Source organism: Bradysia coprophila, chromosome II (assembly GCF_014529535.1).
Source record: "Bradysia coprophila strain Holo2 chromosome II, BU_Bcop_v1, whole genome shotgun sequence".
In the NCBI taxonomy this organism is placed as follows: domain Eukaryota; kingdom Metazoa; phylum Arthropoda; class Insecta; order Diptera; family Sciaridae; genus Bradysia; species Bradysia coprophila.
Window position 1 is genome coordinate 6385969 of NC_050735.1, and position 16825 is coordinate 6402793.

The 16825-nt window shown below is 36.0% G+C and overlaps 1 protein-coding gene across 2 annotated transcripts; it reads right to left on the bottom strand.

Annotated features, from left to right (window-relative positions):
* Positions 1-5952: 5952 nt before the first annotated feature.
* LOC119069021 (ran-binding protein 9) lies at positions 5953-15733 on the bottom strand. 2 transcript variants are annotated; one of them, XM_037172896.1, is made up of 12 exons: positions 15433-15733; positions 11805-11969; positions 11533-11723; positions 11276-11460; positions 11087-11199; positions 10875-11026; positions 10660-10805; positions 10442-10587; positions 10292-10357; positions 7064-7206; positions 6884-6995; positions 6179-6820 (listed from the first exon to the last, which is right to left on the bottom strand). In XM_037172896.1, exons 1-12 carry the CDS (start codon positions 15593-15595, stop codon positions 6684-6686), a joined length of 1719 nt encoding a protein of 572 aa, XP_037028791.1. In that variant the 5' UTR covers positions 15596-15733; the 3' UTR covers positions 6179-6683. The 2 variants fall into 2 exon arrangements, with proteins under 2 accessions (XP_037028795.1, XP_037028791.1); XM_037172900.1 differs by lacking the exon at positions 10292-10357 and having other exon boundaries at positions 5953-6820.
* Positions 15734-16825: the final 1092 nt, after the last annotated feature.

Genomic DNA, 16825 nt, shown 5'->3' on the forward strand with positions numbered 1-16825 from the left:
GGTATATAATGTACATTAACCTGCCTCAGACGTTTCCGTTGATAAAGAAAGATTCAAAGAATCAAACAAAATTATTAAGCAAAACCACCAACGTCTTCGTCTTACAACGAATTATTTCAAAAAATCACAGTTCTGGTGCCGTTATCAAATAATTCGAAGGAAAAAGATCACGAAAAACCTTCACATCATCAATTGAAACTCAATAAATCTGCAACACTAGATTTTTCGCAAAACCTGCCATCACGCGAATCAAAAACCAGTAATTGTAGTTAAATACAACATGACCCTTCACAGCGAGTTCCGCCTTGAAGAAAAACGTTCTTTTCCAGCCAGGTAAACGATGAACTTGAAACTATCGAGATAGGCAAGGTCGTCATATTGTTACCAAATCCCTGCCTAATGAGATCGTAGGTAGAATTGATGCATTTGTCAGCTCGTGATTCACTGAGTTGAGTACCACCAAGGACGGCCAGTGAACAATTTCAGACATTTGTTTAGTCTATAAGTGTGAGATTTAGCTGTTTGGTGCCAAACTGCGGCTCCATACGTGATATTCGGTCTGATTACTGACTAAAATGTAATGATTTTGTTGGCGATCAACAGTCGGGATTCATGAGCCAGCAGAGGGAATAAGCCTTTAAAACATTTTGTTTTCTTTTTCAACCGACTTGTTGTGTGACTTGAACGTGAGGTCATATCCAAGATATGTAGCAGTCTTTCCAAATTCAATTTCATTTCCGTCGAGTGATAGTTTAGTTTCCGTTTCGACTAATTGTTGGACGGAATGAAAGCAAATTTTCGTCAGATAACCAAAACTTGTACCTGTTTTTGCTAGCGTTGAACAATCCCATTTTAAGTAAAATATGTTTACAATAGTTGAAGAGGACAAGTTAAATTGATGAAGACAAATCGGTTATTGGTGACCGTTGAACACTGGCAACTTGAGGAATCGTTCAATCATAGTGTCTTACGTCCGTGTTTGGACATTTTTCTTTTGCCGAGAGGGAGTCCGAGTCGAAAGCAAGGACTATAAACCCTCATGGCCACGGCAGAGTAAAAGTAAACCGCCTGGGTTACTTTGACTCTGCCGTGCTCAAATAGACAATCTCCAAGCAAGGACGTAATGTATGTGCTATAATTGAACGATTACGCAAAGCCTTACGGTACCGGGACAGAAAGGTGAGATCGGTGAGATGCGCGAAAACTTTTCTTTTTTACAAATTTCTAAATATCTTGAAGTGATTTTGTCCACCTAAAACGATGATTTATCCTGGCTCAGGAATATGGAGTTTTGGCAGTATTTTGATTGGTAAGTGTTAGCTGAGAGGATCAGACTATTGATTACAGGTGTGTTTTTGGCCTTCTAATTGAGTGATGTCAAAGTCAGCTTCGCTGCCTGACAGTGCGTTGTAATATAAGCTTGATCTACTTCTACATTCCTTGTTGAGATTCTAATGTATAAAGCCTTTTGTCCCGCGTTCACCCGATCGTCAATTAGTTTTTTCCCTAATTTTGGATTAATAAAAGACTGTTTCATCGAACCAATACCAACACGACCAATATTACACTGAAGTCTTAATTATCGTTCACGAGCGAGTTCACAGCTGCAAATCCAGCCTCTTTTCATGTAAGCATTTAAATAGGAAGCTGTTAAGGTAAGTCGATAAAAAGAAAATTGCAAGATGTCCATTGTCTTTTCTTTAGACGTTTTGAGAATCCTCTCGCGCTCATACCTTCAAAAAACAAGAGAATTTTGATTTTCTTTTTAAATTTTTTATTTTTTTTATTATTCTTTTCTTACAGTCAGATACAGTGAAATTTCAGCATGAATTTGCTTCAGCTGTTTTTCAGCTTTATCTTTATACGGCTCAGCTTTATCTTTATACGGCTTTACCACTTGATCAACTGAAAAAGAGCTGAGGCAAATTCATCCTGAAATTTCACTGCTTCTGACTGTACTGTTTTGCGCGCGGTATAAAATCTACTTTTGTATCTTTAAGGTTTCTCCGATTTCTCTTTGCCATTAGAAAATTGGAAAATAGTAGATTATTCACCTCTGTCCACATGTCGCCTTCGGCTCATGCAATAACTCCCCAAGTGTCTAAATAAACATTTGGACAGAGGTGAATACGCTATTTTATCTACCGACGGCGAAATAATAGCACTTTTTCACTGCTATTATTTCACCTAGGTAGATAAAGTATGTTAACTCAGAGAAATTGGAGAAACGGAAATGAAAAGCAGTAACAGTTTGGATACGAATGTGGGATTTTTTACATGTGCAAAGCAGTACTTCTTGAAATTGGTGTTGTGTATAGATCCCATCGTTATGACCGTATTTTGCTATAGTGCTATTATTATTGTATGATGAAGTATTCTTAGCCAAGTATATTACTCCTCCAGTAAAAGCTTCACGTTCCACCTCCAGCAAGAAAAATCCATTTAAAAGACAAAACTGTATTTTTTTCGAATTTCCGAAAACAATTAGTTCGGTTGTCTATTTTCTATTTTATATAAAAAGCAGAAGTTTATTTAAGTATAATCAAATCAAGACTGTGTGTGTGCTCACGTTAATTAAAAAAAAAAATCTTTTGAAATTAAAAATTATTTCAACAAAATGATTTGCTTTATAATTGAAACAAACGAATTCATTATCCTCTTTTGTATCGAATATCATTAACTGTTAACCTTTTAAAAACGGCTAGTTGATCGGTTGTCAACGACGACAAGAAAAGAAGAGATGACTGTTGGTTCTGAAAGAACAGACTACGACACTTACAAATCCGTAACTTTTGAAAATAAAATGAACAAATTCAATCCCAATAAAACGAAAGCTAAACTAAAGCAAGACCTCCATTTCTTCAGTTTCCCTTCGAGTAATCCAGAGGTGGGCTCCGTCAATCGAGCTGCGAGTACTGCCACAAATCATCTTCAAGGACGATTGAAATGCCATCCACATTAAGAAATGCCATCAACGTTAAAAAAGTGCATATGAATGAAAGAATGAACATTAAACGAAACTTAAGTGAGTTATATCTAAAGGTACAGTAACTTGAAGACGATCTATAGAAAATTGCGCTCGTAAAGTGTTTGCCTCACATCTTTTTAAACAATCATTCAATCAATATTTACACAAATATCCATTAAATAATTGCTAAGGAAATGAGAAAAATTCTGAAGGAAATATAATCAAATACAAATACCTTACCGACCGTATCCTAAGATACCTAAGATGCCTTGTCGGAATGATACAATTTTCGCACAATTCATGCCGTAAGTGAAGTGTATTCAAAATCGAAAGACCGAAAGAGTCTAACTAACGTGGCGTGGAGTCACCCCTATTTACTATTTATCCATATTGGGAACTGTTGGCATTTATTTTTGGGTTATTAGTTCACCCACTCTTTCACTCAAACGACACATTTTTTCAAGCCACTTCGTGAATAACTGAGGTTTTATACTACCGATGATCATTCTAATGGTAGTGTTTCTAGTATACATTAGATGGGTTCGTTCGGTATGTGTCTTTTATGTAGGTGGAAGAACGGGGTTTTGGTAGGTTCTAAAATTACGTGTCTCTATGGAGCATACATTGTGATGATAAGTATACGTCCTTTCCTAAGTTTCATTTCCCCTAGGTGACGTTCATTTTCACCAATCAATCTCGATCACGATTCACTTGTTTAACAGACAGTAAGTGAAAAAATTCCAATAAAATCTTTCGGAATAATGTAGCCCACTGTGGCGACTTTGCACTTTACTTCTGGTCGTGTGTTTATTTATCGCTTTTCTAAGGTAATGGTGCTTAGCCTCGATACATTTTGTAGTAGTGGAAACCGAGCTTCGCAGTACGTATATCATGAGTCGGCCCTGAATCTTTCAGAACCTTTATTTGACTCCATGCGAATAGCAACATGTTCTAACAAAAGGAATTGAAACATTTTGCGCACGTAAAAAGAGCCAGCCGATTTCGTATCCATGGTGTTGTTACCTTAGACTGAATAGTAATAGACTGGCCATTCATACAAAAATTTTGTTCGAGCGTTGAAGCAAAAGTAAATTTGAAATTTGTTACACTGAGTGAGTCGTAGCACTGAACCAAGCACAAGCACTAGAACAGATTTTTTTAACGGAAAATCGGCCACTCTTCTTTTATATAAAATTGCGACGCAGTAGCATTATACCGACCTTATAAACTTAATTTATACGAGAAATTGTGACTACTGCGTCGAGGATGTCCCTCTTCAAAAATTCTTTTCTCGTGCTCGGTCTCGGTGCAGTGCTATGGAGAATACCACAAATTTACTCGAAAATCGGTGACAACGTTGATTCGTGTGGAATTTGTTTGACGTTCGATCGACGTATGAATGTAACGTTATGCAAACGTACTATCGGTTTAGTTCAGCTTCAGTTTTAAGTAAACGTATTGCCAGTTTTTACTTATTTAGTCTAAGGTTGTTACAGTCCTTCTCCATTTCTCTGATTTTTCTCATCTGCCGTTTAAAGTTGGTGAAACGAATTTCTTATACATTTTTCCACAGGAGCTTACAATTTTGACAGATGCTCATACATTTTCTGTCAAAATTTTAATTCACCGACTCGGTGTATGGGTAACTCCAGGGTTAGTTGCGTTACAAATTTCGTCAGTCTATAAATTTTCTAATACTCAGGAGACCCAGTGCTTTCATGCCAACAAGAATTGGAATTTTTAGCCTGCGAATGACTTGTGTGTTCGAAGAAGTCGGCGGTTAGTTGCGTAACACGTTTGTGACTTTTCGAAATATTTTCACCAAATGTAAACTGATTTCTGTTAACTTTTTTTCCCCTGAAAGCTATGGTCAAGATGCGCAGTTTAAGCCCAATATGGTTGGTAGCTTGTGGGAGATATGTCAATAAAAGTGATATTTTCCGGTGGTCATTAATAGCCAGAATTTTTTTTCGAAATTGGTGGTTGTTGTCCCACAAAAAATATTGCTTTGGCTCAAAACCGTTTAAAAATATATTTTTTTCGAGATAACCTCGACGAGTCAAAATTTGAGGATGACACTTATCACCACTGGGAAGCTGATTTTACCTACTGATCGAGCCAAAGTTATTTTTCTCGTGAAGTCATATACTGCAGCTTCCGAATGACACCGATCTTCGATTTGAAAAATATGTAATTTTGACAACGTTCTGGTCGAGGTAATTTGATCTTACTTCGAAGCAGAATGAACCAAAAATCTTCTAAAAATTTAATTTCGTGTCACTTGGTGCAATTGTGGAATTATAGCGCTCGTTTGTATAGGGAAACAAGTTTACACAGAAATCATTTGAGATTTATTGAGAATATCTTGGAAAGTCGAATACAAACAAACACTTTTTGGTCATATCTGAACGAGACGTTATGCCAATGACCTCATATTGGTGTCAAACTACGCGTCCTGTCAATAACTTTCAGCAAAATATTTTTTTAAGTGAAATCGGTTTCGGTTTCGTGAAATAAACTAAAATTTTCAAAAAATTCGTTAAAAACAAGCATACACTTTTATGGTGGTATCTTCCCGAGATTTTAGGCAACCGACTTAATATGGGCTTAAACGACGCGTCTGGTCAACAGCTTTCAAGGAAAAAAAAGTTTACCGAAATCGGTTTTCATTTGGTGAAAATATTTCGAAAATTCACAAATTAGCTGGAATTACCCGTAAATGTACTGGACTTAAGATGGCATTCGAAATATAAGAAATCAGAGAAATGGAGAACAACAGGCTTACGAATGACATTGGTAGTTCTTACGAATGCAAATCAGTATAACATCAACAGATAATTTCAAACAAAAATTAACTGAAATCAATGATTAAGTCGCGAATCGCTTGCCGTTTCTAAAAGGTCAATATTTTGCGTATTATTTTTTGCAATAATATGAAACAGTGAAAGGAAAGAGAAGAAGGGAGAGAGAGAGGAAAAAACTTATTTAATTCGATTATTTAACATCTATTAAAAAGAGACTTCTTAAAAGCTACTACAATTCACATTTAAATTTATTAGCATTTTGTTTTTTTCATTTTTTCATTATTGAGTGCCCCGCGTGTCATCACATACCGTAATGAATTTCATTTTTTTCTTCTTTTTATTAAATTCAATTAATTGTTCTCTTTGTTTGTTTGGTTTTTTTTTAATGAATGAAACGTTTTATTGGTTAAATTTGTTGGCTTTTTATTTATACTTCAAATTATAATCCAATTTCTTTAGTAGTAGAACAATTATGTGTTAAGGTTAAATCATCAATGATTTTCGAATTGCTTCTGTGTTTGTTTTAACATTTTATTTATATGATGCCTCTGTTTTAATGTTAATTCTTGTTCTATATCAAAATTTTAAATAAAAAATTTAAGAATAATTCCGAACAAAAATCATTAAAAACAAATAATGGCGGGAAAATTCAAATAAAAAAAGTTTATTTACATTTTATTATGCTTTTGTTTGTAGATTATATTCATTTCACATTCTTAAACGATTTCACTGATTATATTTTGAATGTTTATTCACTCTAAATTCTCTAAACTAAAAAATAAAATAAAATGATGAACCGAGACAGAGAGAGAATAAAATTAAAAAACAAAAAAAAAATTCATATTTGAGGATCGCACTTAAATTTAGGAAAATTTCAAATTAAATGATTTAATAAGCAACAATGGTGTTAGTCACTGCGATTGGAGTATATCTTCTATCGTAGCGAATGCACATGAACCTAACGACGAATTCGCCATCAACTGTAACAACTGGCACGCATGGGCTAAACAAATTTCGATTGGTGGTCGCCATGAATAACTCATTGATTCTAGAATTTGAGAATTTAAAAAAAAATGATTTGATTCACCCTGTTAATTCAACTGTCATTTACCTAATATGGCAGAATTAAGGGCAGCACATATTGATTCTCGACGGGACGCACACAATTGCCAACCCAACGGACTCGACCATGGATTCGAATAAGCGAGTAAGCTAAATGCGTCCTATAGTGAATTGATCAGATCGTTAAATTTGATTTATATAGAAAGTAGAAGAGATAATCTCTACGAACCTCTAACATTTTTTGGTTACTTTCGTTGATTCCACTGTCGTGTTCCAACCTTTGACTAAGTAGAAATAATTCTTTACCGAATTCTAGCATACGTTCTACGCCCGATTTACTACTCGCTTTCTTACTAGCCGTTTCGTCGATGTCTGTGTGGATGGATATTGAAATTAAATTTGGTTGAAAAATCAATGTTCGATTTAAGTCACTGGTTATGGAATAAGTTCATAACGCATGCTGAAAGGCTTTGTTACCGAATGAGAGGTTGCCAACAAGAGTTCTGGATTCGAATTCGCTAAAAAGGCCTTTCAGCATTAGTTAGGATTTATTTTTATTTCACAGCGCAGGCGAGAAAATAGTCATTTACATTTCCTACCCGCCGCTGAAACTTCAATATATAATAAGTCTGAAATAAGTTATTCATTTTGTTAGGTAAAAAATGGTTTTTTTGGATGAGTGGATCTACTAAAAAACAGCTGAAACAAAATGAGTTACTTATTTTTGAGTCGCACACTGTATTTGTTTACAGAGGGGAGAAAATAGGAAATTCCAACAAGTGCGATGTTTGTGGTTAGAGCGAAGCGAGAGTCGTAGTTTCGCTCGAGATGGAGTTTCCTATTTTCTCCTAGAGGATAACGCAACGTTTTTCAAATGTGCGAGGTGTGGTTTACCGTTTTTCTCCACGAAACAAAATACTTGTTCGTATAAAGAGAGATTGGAATCGTTTATGCACCGTACTAAATACTAAATATCAATTCACCATGTCATTTTTGAAAACATAAACAAAGTGACAGTTCGAGTGAGATAAGTTCTATTTTCTCCCCACGGAAGAGAAAGTGCTGCAAATTTCTCACTAGAAATGTCATTCGCCTAATCTTCAACCAAACACAATTTTCTCATGGCCTATTGAGGGAAGAAAATAAGGTAAATCATACCCCGCATGTGAAATAGTTAATTGTTCGACAAGTGGAAAAATAGTTATTTACGAATCAGAGAAATGTTAAGTTGGTACGCATGTGGCGAGATAGAAGGAACATGTGAGACCAACTTAACATTTCTCTGTTAAGTATTTGTGGTGGACGGTAGATTTTAGGCAATTAGAATTTCGCGAGTTGTAGCCCGATCGAAGTGAGGGGTCACACACGAAAGTGCCTAAGATCTACAATGCACAACAGATACAAATTCTAAAATTTATTCACAAAGCATGAAAAAGTTTGAAATTGCATTTTGAGAGTCCTGAAGTTCACTGAGGTGAGAGAATGCACGGTGGGGCTAAACGAACTTTAAATAAACATGTCGACTTCCATCTCGGTTCTTTTCATAGCTAAGTTGGGGAAGGCGTGTACTATCCAACGGCACATGTTGCAGGCGCAACCGCTGAGCCGTTTCTGAGAACTAGGAATATCGTCGCCTGGCTCCGCGGAAGTTGCTGGACCAGTGTTTGAAACTGGAATCGGTAGAGGGACAAATTCTAAGAACAACCATGTAAAAATTATTACTCTCGGTCATTTGGTTGCAGAGCAATAGAAGCTAAAAGTCGAAAATTCCACCTCTTCAAGGGGTGATGCCTCCTCGACGAAGTTCCCGATCCAGCACTTTAATAGCGTTTCTAGACAAGGTTAATGTGCTCTTTCGAATGGCAATAAATTTTTTTTGAAAATGGTCTCTTTTAGTACATTTTCAGAAAAGTCACTTTTTTGCTACCCTTGTTGAACTTTGGCTACTCCCATGCCTTGCCGGTTGGAATATTTCAACACGACATACCTTGTAACAGGTAGCCTGAAGTCTAAGCTTTCCAATGATACCAAATATGCCATGTATGATTCTCAGCAAGAACTATTTATGATAAAGATTTTACATCGAGGTCGGGCTACCAGCAAATTTAGGGTCATTGAAAAGGAAAAGGAAGTTTCAAACACTTCCGCGGAGCCAGGCGACGATATTCCTAGTTCTCAGAAACGGCTCAGCGGTTGCGCCTGCAACATGTGCCGTTGGGTAGTACACGCCTCCCCCAACTCAGCTATGAAAAGAACCGAGATGGAAGTCGACTTGTTTATTTAAAGTTCGTTCAGCCCCACCGTGAATGGCTATTTTCTCGCCTGCGTTGTGACCATTTATGTGAGATGTGTCAAAAGGTCGTTTTGTCTGATGACATTTTTTTTTCAGTGAAGAAAATATAATTTTTCTCCACCAAACTGTCACCTTTGTTCTTGTTTTTAATTGTGTAACGAATTAATGTTTTTGTATCGTGGCGAAAAACGGCTAATCACACATATGAAAAACGTTGTGTTCACCTCTGAAAGAAAATAGGAGTTTTCAACTTGCTCCGCTCTGACCGCAAAACCTCGCGATTGATGGAATCTCCATTTTTTTTGTCTTGGTAAACAATAAATTATTTCTCGGGTGACAACACTCTCGAAATACAATTTCCCACTTTTCTTTGTCACTCGGCGAACAAGTAACACGACAGACAGTTAACAAATAACAAATAAAGTTTTGCACGACATAAAGGGACATCATTCAACTTGCAGTGTGACCTATATGTGAGCTTTACCAGGTTCAGTTCAGTGACCGACAAGTATAACGAGTAAGATGTTAGATGCAAGAAAGAGATGAACGGGACGAAATTTTACGAAAAACCCGAGAGCTCGTAGGTCGAAGGATACAAAAGCACAACCCTGGAGTGATAATTATTTTATAAATAAATTACAGTCAAAGACAGTGAAATTTCAGTATGACATTGCTTCAGCTGTCTTTCAGCTGATTCACACAAGCAATCAAAACTGTTTAGACGTCTTTATACGGTTTTACAATTGCCACGCGCGTGAGTGTAGCATTTTGACACATCTAAAGAAGAATAAAAAGGTTTGATTGTGTGGATCCGCTGAAAAAAAATTTGAACCAAATTCATGCTGAAATTTCACTGCCTTTGACTGTAGTGAGAGGATACAAATGAAAAAAAAAAAAATGAAATCCGAGAACCAGGTGAAAAGTAAATCGGGTGCGGTTCGAGTCGGGCTTTTTACCAAGTTCATCTCTAACATATCTCGCTGCAAGTAAGGTGCAATGATTCATTACAATTCTCACTGTTTTAGGAGCAAATTATCAGACTTGTTAGACACTACCAAGCTGGTGGAATAGAGTTAATTGAATCTGGGACTCATTCAAAGGCAGTTTTCAAATGAACAACCCATCTACAACACCACCAACAACAAAACTAAAACATTTACATACCCATATCCTCATCAACGTCGATCAAATGTGTCTTGCTATCTGAGACCCCATTTTTGTGACCGTTTCCTAGACATGGAAAAAAACGTCAATTCAACCCGCAAACCCACATAAAACACACAAGACTTTTGAGCGGCCGTTCATTCCACTTACCATTACTGATGTGTCCGTTCTCCATCTCCACATCGTTTAGGTAATCGCTGTCGTTGATCACAGCATTGATTTGATTATTTAATTGAATGTCGGTATTTCTATTTGGCTCTGTGATATTTGATGTTGCGTAGTTTGAGTTACTGTTACTGAAAATGAGAGCAGAGTTCGAATCAGTTCGAATCCGGGTCAGCCTGCGGTCAGAATGCCAGCGGTCTTACTTTAAGTGTAATGTTTTGTTGATTTCTTGATTGTCACAGTAAGCTGAATCCGTTATTAAAGCGTCATTGTGTTGTATGCAATTTGTGTATGTTTTTGTAGACTGGATCACTGATGTTTGTACCGGACTGCTGCGTGCTGTTCCGTTCTGTAAACATTAGACAATTTTAGTCTCATTGACGTTGGATGGAAGCTATCGTTGCTGCCCGTTCATTACATCAAAGTCAGATCCGTTGACCATTTCGATGAATTGCCGGCACTTCAGCATAAACAGCAAATTTTGATTATTTTCCAAGAGGCCCGGATATAAGCGTAATGTTTGTTCGATTGCTAAGCCCATTCGACCCGACATAACTAAATTAATGATTTCTGGAAAAGAGGAGCCAATGAAATCGTTGAACGGGATGGGACAGGAGTAATTGCACTCACTTTGTCGATTTTTCACTGACGCTATTTCTTCACATAAATTCTGTTCGGTCGATTTAGCAAATGTTTCAGCCGTTGAACTGTATCCATGGTGAACCAAGTACGAAGAGACCATTCTAAGTTGGAAAATTGGCAAAACGAAATTTATTTTCCGGAAATTTCCACCCCGCCTAAATTCAAAATCTCATTTACTTGTGTAGCGTAGCAGTCCAATCGCCCTGATTCTGTGGCAATGGGAAATCGAATATGGAAGCCCTGGTTGATGCGCGCAATTCATTCATCATATCTTCAATGTCGAACTTAAACGGTTCTTGTCCAAAATTTGCGTCAACTATTTCGCCTGGTGTTTGTAGGCCAACGGTTGGATAAAGTTGTGACTGAAAACGCAACCATATCGGATCACAATCGTTCTCAGTTTCATTTTGTGATTTCAATCAAATCAAACATACTGGCAGATCCTTGAACGCTGTACCAAGTTGATGACCGTTTTTCGTATAGAAGCAGGTATTGTCAACCAAATTCACACCACAGCCAATTATATCGCCGGTTGTGAATGTAGGTCCATACGGCTGTCCATTACCCGAAGAACTAAACGAATGACCATCGTCACCATGGTATCCATATGATTGTTTATCCCAGCCTTGGTAGAGAAAGAAACAAATTCAATTTAACGATACATGTACTGCACATTGTGCACACTATATTGCAATGAATTCTATACCTGGTAAGCGGTTCATTTTGAAAGAACTGGACGTTAATCCAATGCCCATGTAACCATCTCGTCCCTTCGAAATAATTTTCACTTCAAAGTAATATAAGCCACAAGCTGCAGGTATTGGATGATTTGTTCTAACAGATGCTGCATCGTTATGTGATTTTCCCGACCCTGTCGTAGAGAAATTTAATGTAATGGCTGAATCAATTAAGTAAAGGGAATTTATGTTCATTTAGAAAATAATTAATTGTTTGCACATGGTGTGTGCAATGGGGGGGAAGAGGTCAGCATTTAGTTAACATTTTGAATTCGGTTTTGTTTAATTGCTAAAATAAAGAAAGCTTTTTTCTTTGTATAAAATAAATTCGTTTGTCCGTGAATGAGAATTATGGTGACGCAAAACCATTACATAAAAAAAATCCATTGCTCGGAATCCATTCAAATGTCGTATTGTAGCGATCAAAGACAAGGATAGCCGGGGTGGATAACAATTAATCAAGGCTTGAAAAAGGTGGAATAAACTTTCTGTCGTTAACGTTTTGTAAATCAGTGAGTTTAGAAATAAGTTTTTCAGATTGTTCCCAATTTTTACAGTCGTTACAATTACAATACAGAACAAAATATATGAACGGAAGGCCGATTTACAAATAAGAACCCTTATAAATCTAGTGGTACGGATATTTAAGCGACAAAGGATGAAACGAAAGTATGAATATTAAACTGACTGAATTAGTCAGTAAATTAGTCATTAAATCCCGTCGGCATCCAGTTTACGTTTATGTTTGTTACGACATCTTTTTGGGAATCATTGCTCGGTTAACTCAAAAATGGTTAACGAAAATTGGATCGGAAATAGTTGTCATTTTTAACCACAATCAAGAAGATTAGGGATGAACCAGTGCCCCTCGTCACTTTGAGTCCCTCATAAGGCCATGCCTTGAAATCTATACGACGTATTATGATACTAGCCGATATGGAAAACATTGGTCTAACAACTTTCAAAGCCGTTAGTGCTTAAAACAATAGTTATTTACGCACACACTTCGCACACTTCGTGCGAAATTGTCGCTCTTGTTGGAGTTTCCTCTTTTCTCCCCTCGGTTAACAAATAACAATTAACGATGATAGGCCGTGGAAACTCCAAATTCGTGTCAAAATGAAGGTACTGGTCCCAAATGACGCCTTAAATTTTAAAAGACAAATGAAGGCCTGGCAGCAAATCAAATTATCGTATTTTCAAGTTGTGTGGCTCGACACGCATTTTTAAATTTCATTCGTCATTTGGTACTGATACCTTTCGAAACCGAATTGGATTTTCTGTGATGTGTGATTGTCGAAATCAACAATAGCCCCGGCAGGTGCTCAAAAATACAAGTCACAGAAAAAATGTTTTTCGAATCGGTTAGTGTAACATTTGAGTTGATTATCGCAAGAGTTTAGTTGACCCAAAAATGAGGCGAGGGAGTGGAGTAGTATGGTAGATTCAAACAATGTTTTCTAGAAAATAACGAGTGAAAATGAAGATCTGAATTTGAGACGCGGAACAATGGAGATTTTCTGATAATGTCCAGGGGATTGCGGGAGTTTGAGTAACACTATTCAGTGCTTTATATGGTAATTACTTCTTGATAAGAAAGGTTTTAACTGTAACGACAAAATGAATTGAATAAAATCTTAGTATTCCTCAAAAATGTCATTGGCTCGGTCATTGGTTCCGGAGGAGAATGACTGAAACTATTAATATGTTTCATGGGAAGTTGCAAGACTTCATAATCTATCTTCGCTTTCACTCTCATGAACAACTGCACGTAAAAGTCAAAGGTTAAGTATCATTCGATGAGATTAGAAATGGAGTGAGCGATCGGGAAAATCGGATCTCTGTCAATAACAACATTGATTACTAAACTCATGAACTGACAAACGTTGTATAAATTTGGCCATAGTGATGTTACCTTAAAGAGTTAATGGGTCGCACCAGCATTATTACGAAAAATACGAGATTTTAGTCGATGTCTTGACACAGCTTAAAAGCTTCATAGTGAACCACTGTTCATTTTGACAGTAAAATGAAGATCTGGTATGTGTCATTATTAACACTTGCATGGTCGCAATGGTTGTTTAATGAAATTAACTTTGAATTTAAAAAAAAATTGTTGTAAGCAACCTCCCACATACAAATACGCCTCTTCTCTTAACAATTGAAAGATGAAAATCAAAATACAATTGATGCTTATCACCAGCACATATGTAAGTGGAGATTCGATCTAAAATTTATTTTACAAAGTCCAAGACATTTATCAAGTAGTTTCAAGGGGCACTCATGGGATAGATTTCAAAACATTTTCCTCTCTTTATTCTTTTTTGTCTTACACATTTTGGAATGAGAAACGAGTAGAACTGGCAAGTAGCGTAGAAAATTGATTAGACTGTCAGTCGTGTGCTATACACGTTTTTTTAGAGATTTCTTGAGAAATAATTGAAAAATGAATAAGCACAGCTTTTAAATCCCGACAACAATCAGTGATTGTCAATCACTAAACATAATTGTTTCTGCAGTGCCAATTAGTAATAAATGAGTTAATCATACGCAATTTATCGTCTTATCATTCGCTCACTTTTGTTATTAAAAAGTTAAGATAATGTCCATCCGTCAAATTACACACGAAAAACAATGTCGCCAATGTGTGAACTTAAATTCTATATTGATAAAAACATCGACATTTGATGCAGCAAAAGGATTATTTGACTGCGTTATAATATCTACCATATATGCACACAAACACACACAAAACTGAATCAGCAATTCCTTTATCAAGATTTCAGTCTCGGTGTTTTCTTTTAGTCGAGCCAATAGCGAATTAAAGTTTATTGACACTAATGTTATACGACGAATTTCTTTTAATATTATACAAAGAACGACAAATTCTGAATCCTTTGTTTTGATTTTTTTCTTTCTTTTTTTAATGTGAGTTCATGTTCGTGTAAATATAATATTGGTAATGACTAAGAGACAATTCGAACGACGACAAAAATAAATAGAAAAAATTGGTCGAACTACGAAAAAAAAAAAATCAATTGAGACTGGTAAATACAGACGAGAAAAAAAAACGATTCAACTTACAAAACTTAATGCTCAACAGGTTCTAAAAACCATTTTCATTTTAATTGTTTAAGAAATGTAATACAATCGTTATCATATACCACACGTAAAGGGGTTGGACGATACACACTTTATGCATAATGTGTTTCAAGTCAGACATTGTTGAATGATTAAAGTAAAAATCAATGAGACCCGAAAAATAAACAACATTCATGACTTATTTATTTACATTGCGACATGGGTCGACTGTTTTTTTTTTTTTTGTGTGGTGAAGCAATTTTTCCACTGTCGAAATGGATATATAGCTTTCGCAGCTGTGTACAAAATGACAGCCAATCAGCTGATATGGCTACCTTTTCCAATTTACGCACTTCTTTTTTACATTTCAACAGCATTGGATGCGATTATCATTTAAATCGCAAAAACTCATTTCATGGCAAAAAGACGCAATTAAAAGGCCAAACTCATGCGATGTTAACAATTACGCAAAAGGAATTAATTCATAAATGTCAGTCATTTTAAAATTAAAAATACCTTTGTAATGAACACGTAAATTATTTTGGGTCAATCCAATAGATGTACACTTATCTTTGGAGCTCCACGATCGTGGCAAGGGTGTCGCATTTTCGTTCACATTTGGATAGAGGGATTTAATGCGATTCACTGCCTTCGTCGCGTTATGATAGTTTGGATCCATTCTATTTTGTTGAAGCAAATTTTATTTTTAAAAAAATTACTGTGCACTTCACATATGAAACGTATTGTCAGCCATTTATAACTTTTTTTTGTATGTGTTTTCGATTTGTTTTACTATGAAAGTTTGCTTTGTTACGAATGAGTGAATTTGATTCTGCAATGTCAGCAGGGTTGTGTAATGTTTTTATGTGTGGAGTTAATAAACGCTGTACGGATTGGCGGTTTGTTTTAAAACGAAAATTGGTATTTATCTCCAAGGTTCTGAAAGAACAGGTTAAGACACCCACGAAGTCGGATGACAAACACATTTTGACAAATAAATACATTTTGTTGAACACAATCATTACAGATTGTTTGAAATGTCAACTTGAAGAAAAAAAAAAGTTTTTATCAAGTTGACATTTCAAACAATCTGTAATCAAAGTATATAAACACTGAAGGTAGCGCAGATCCGCAAAAAATAATTTTCATAACGTTGGACACAAGTAAAATGGAGTAAAATTCACTTTGTTTATATTCAGCCGAAAGTCGGGATCCGTATTTTTTGCCATTCCCTGAGGGTTTGCGGTACCTTCAGTGTTTTTATACTTTATCTGTAATGAGTCTATTCCATAAAATTTGTGTGTCACCACCTTCGCGATCAACTCAAAAGTGTCTTAACGGTCTAACCTGATCTTTCAGAACCTTGATTTATCTCAACGTTCTAACAGAACTGTACATCGAACATGGTTATATCAAATCTTGAGTTGATAACGAAGACGTTGACATCAACATTTTCTGGCTCCTTCATCGACTTAGATAAGAATTTGCTGTGTTCTAGAAAATGTATATGGATAAAATGGGTTGTGTTTTTCGCCATGTTAAGAAGAAGAAGAAGAATGACATTTCAGGTCTATGACGCTTAGTAAATACACAATTTGTGAAACTATTTATGTTTCAGGCATGTAGTATCCGTTGAAAATTGGTCTATATCTCAATTTCAATAGATCGTTGAAGTGAAAAATCAAAAAGAAAATGTTCACATTGGCGCTGGTGATCAGTTTCGCCGGTCAAACCATGAACTTTCATCACAACCCAACCATTGAACCGTTAAAATTTTGGTGCTAGTTGTATGTCAGAACCTTCATTTATAAGAGTATGAAAAAAGGTTGTTGGGAAGGTAATTCACGCCGTAAATATGATTCAGAATTTGAATTTTTGATGAATCGATGAACCAGTGAACTAAACAATA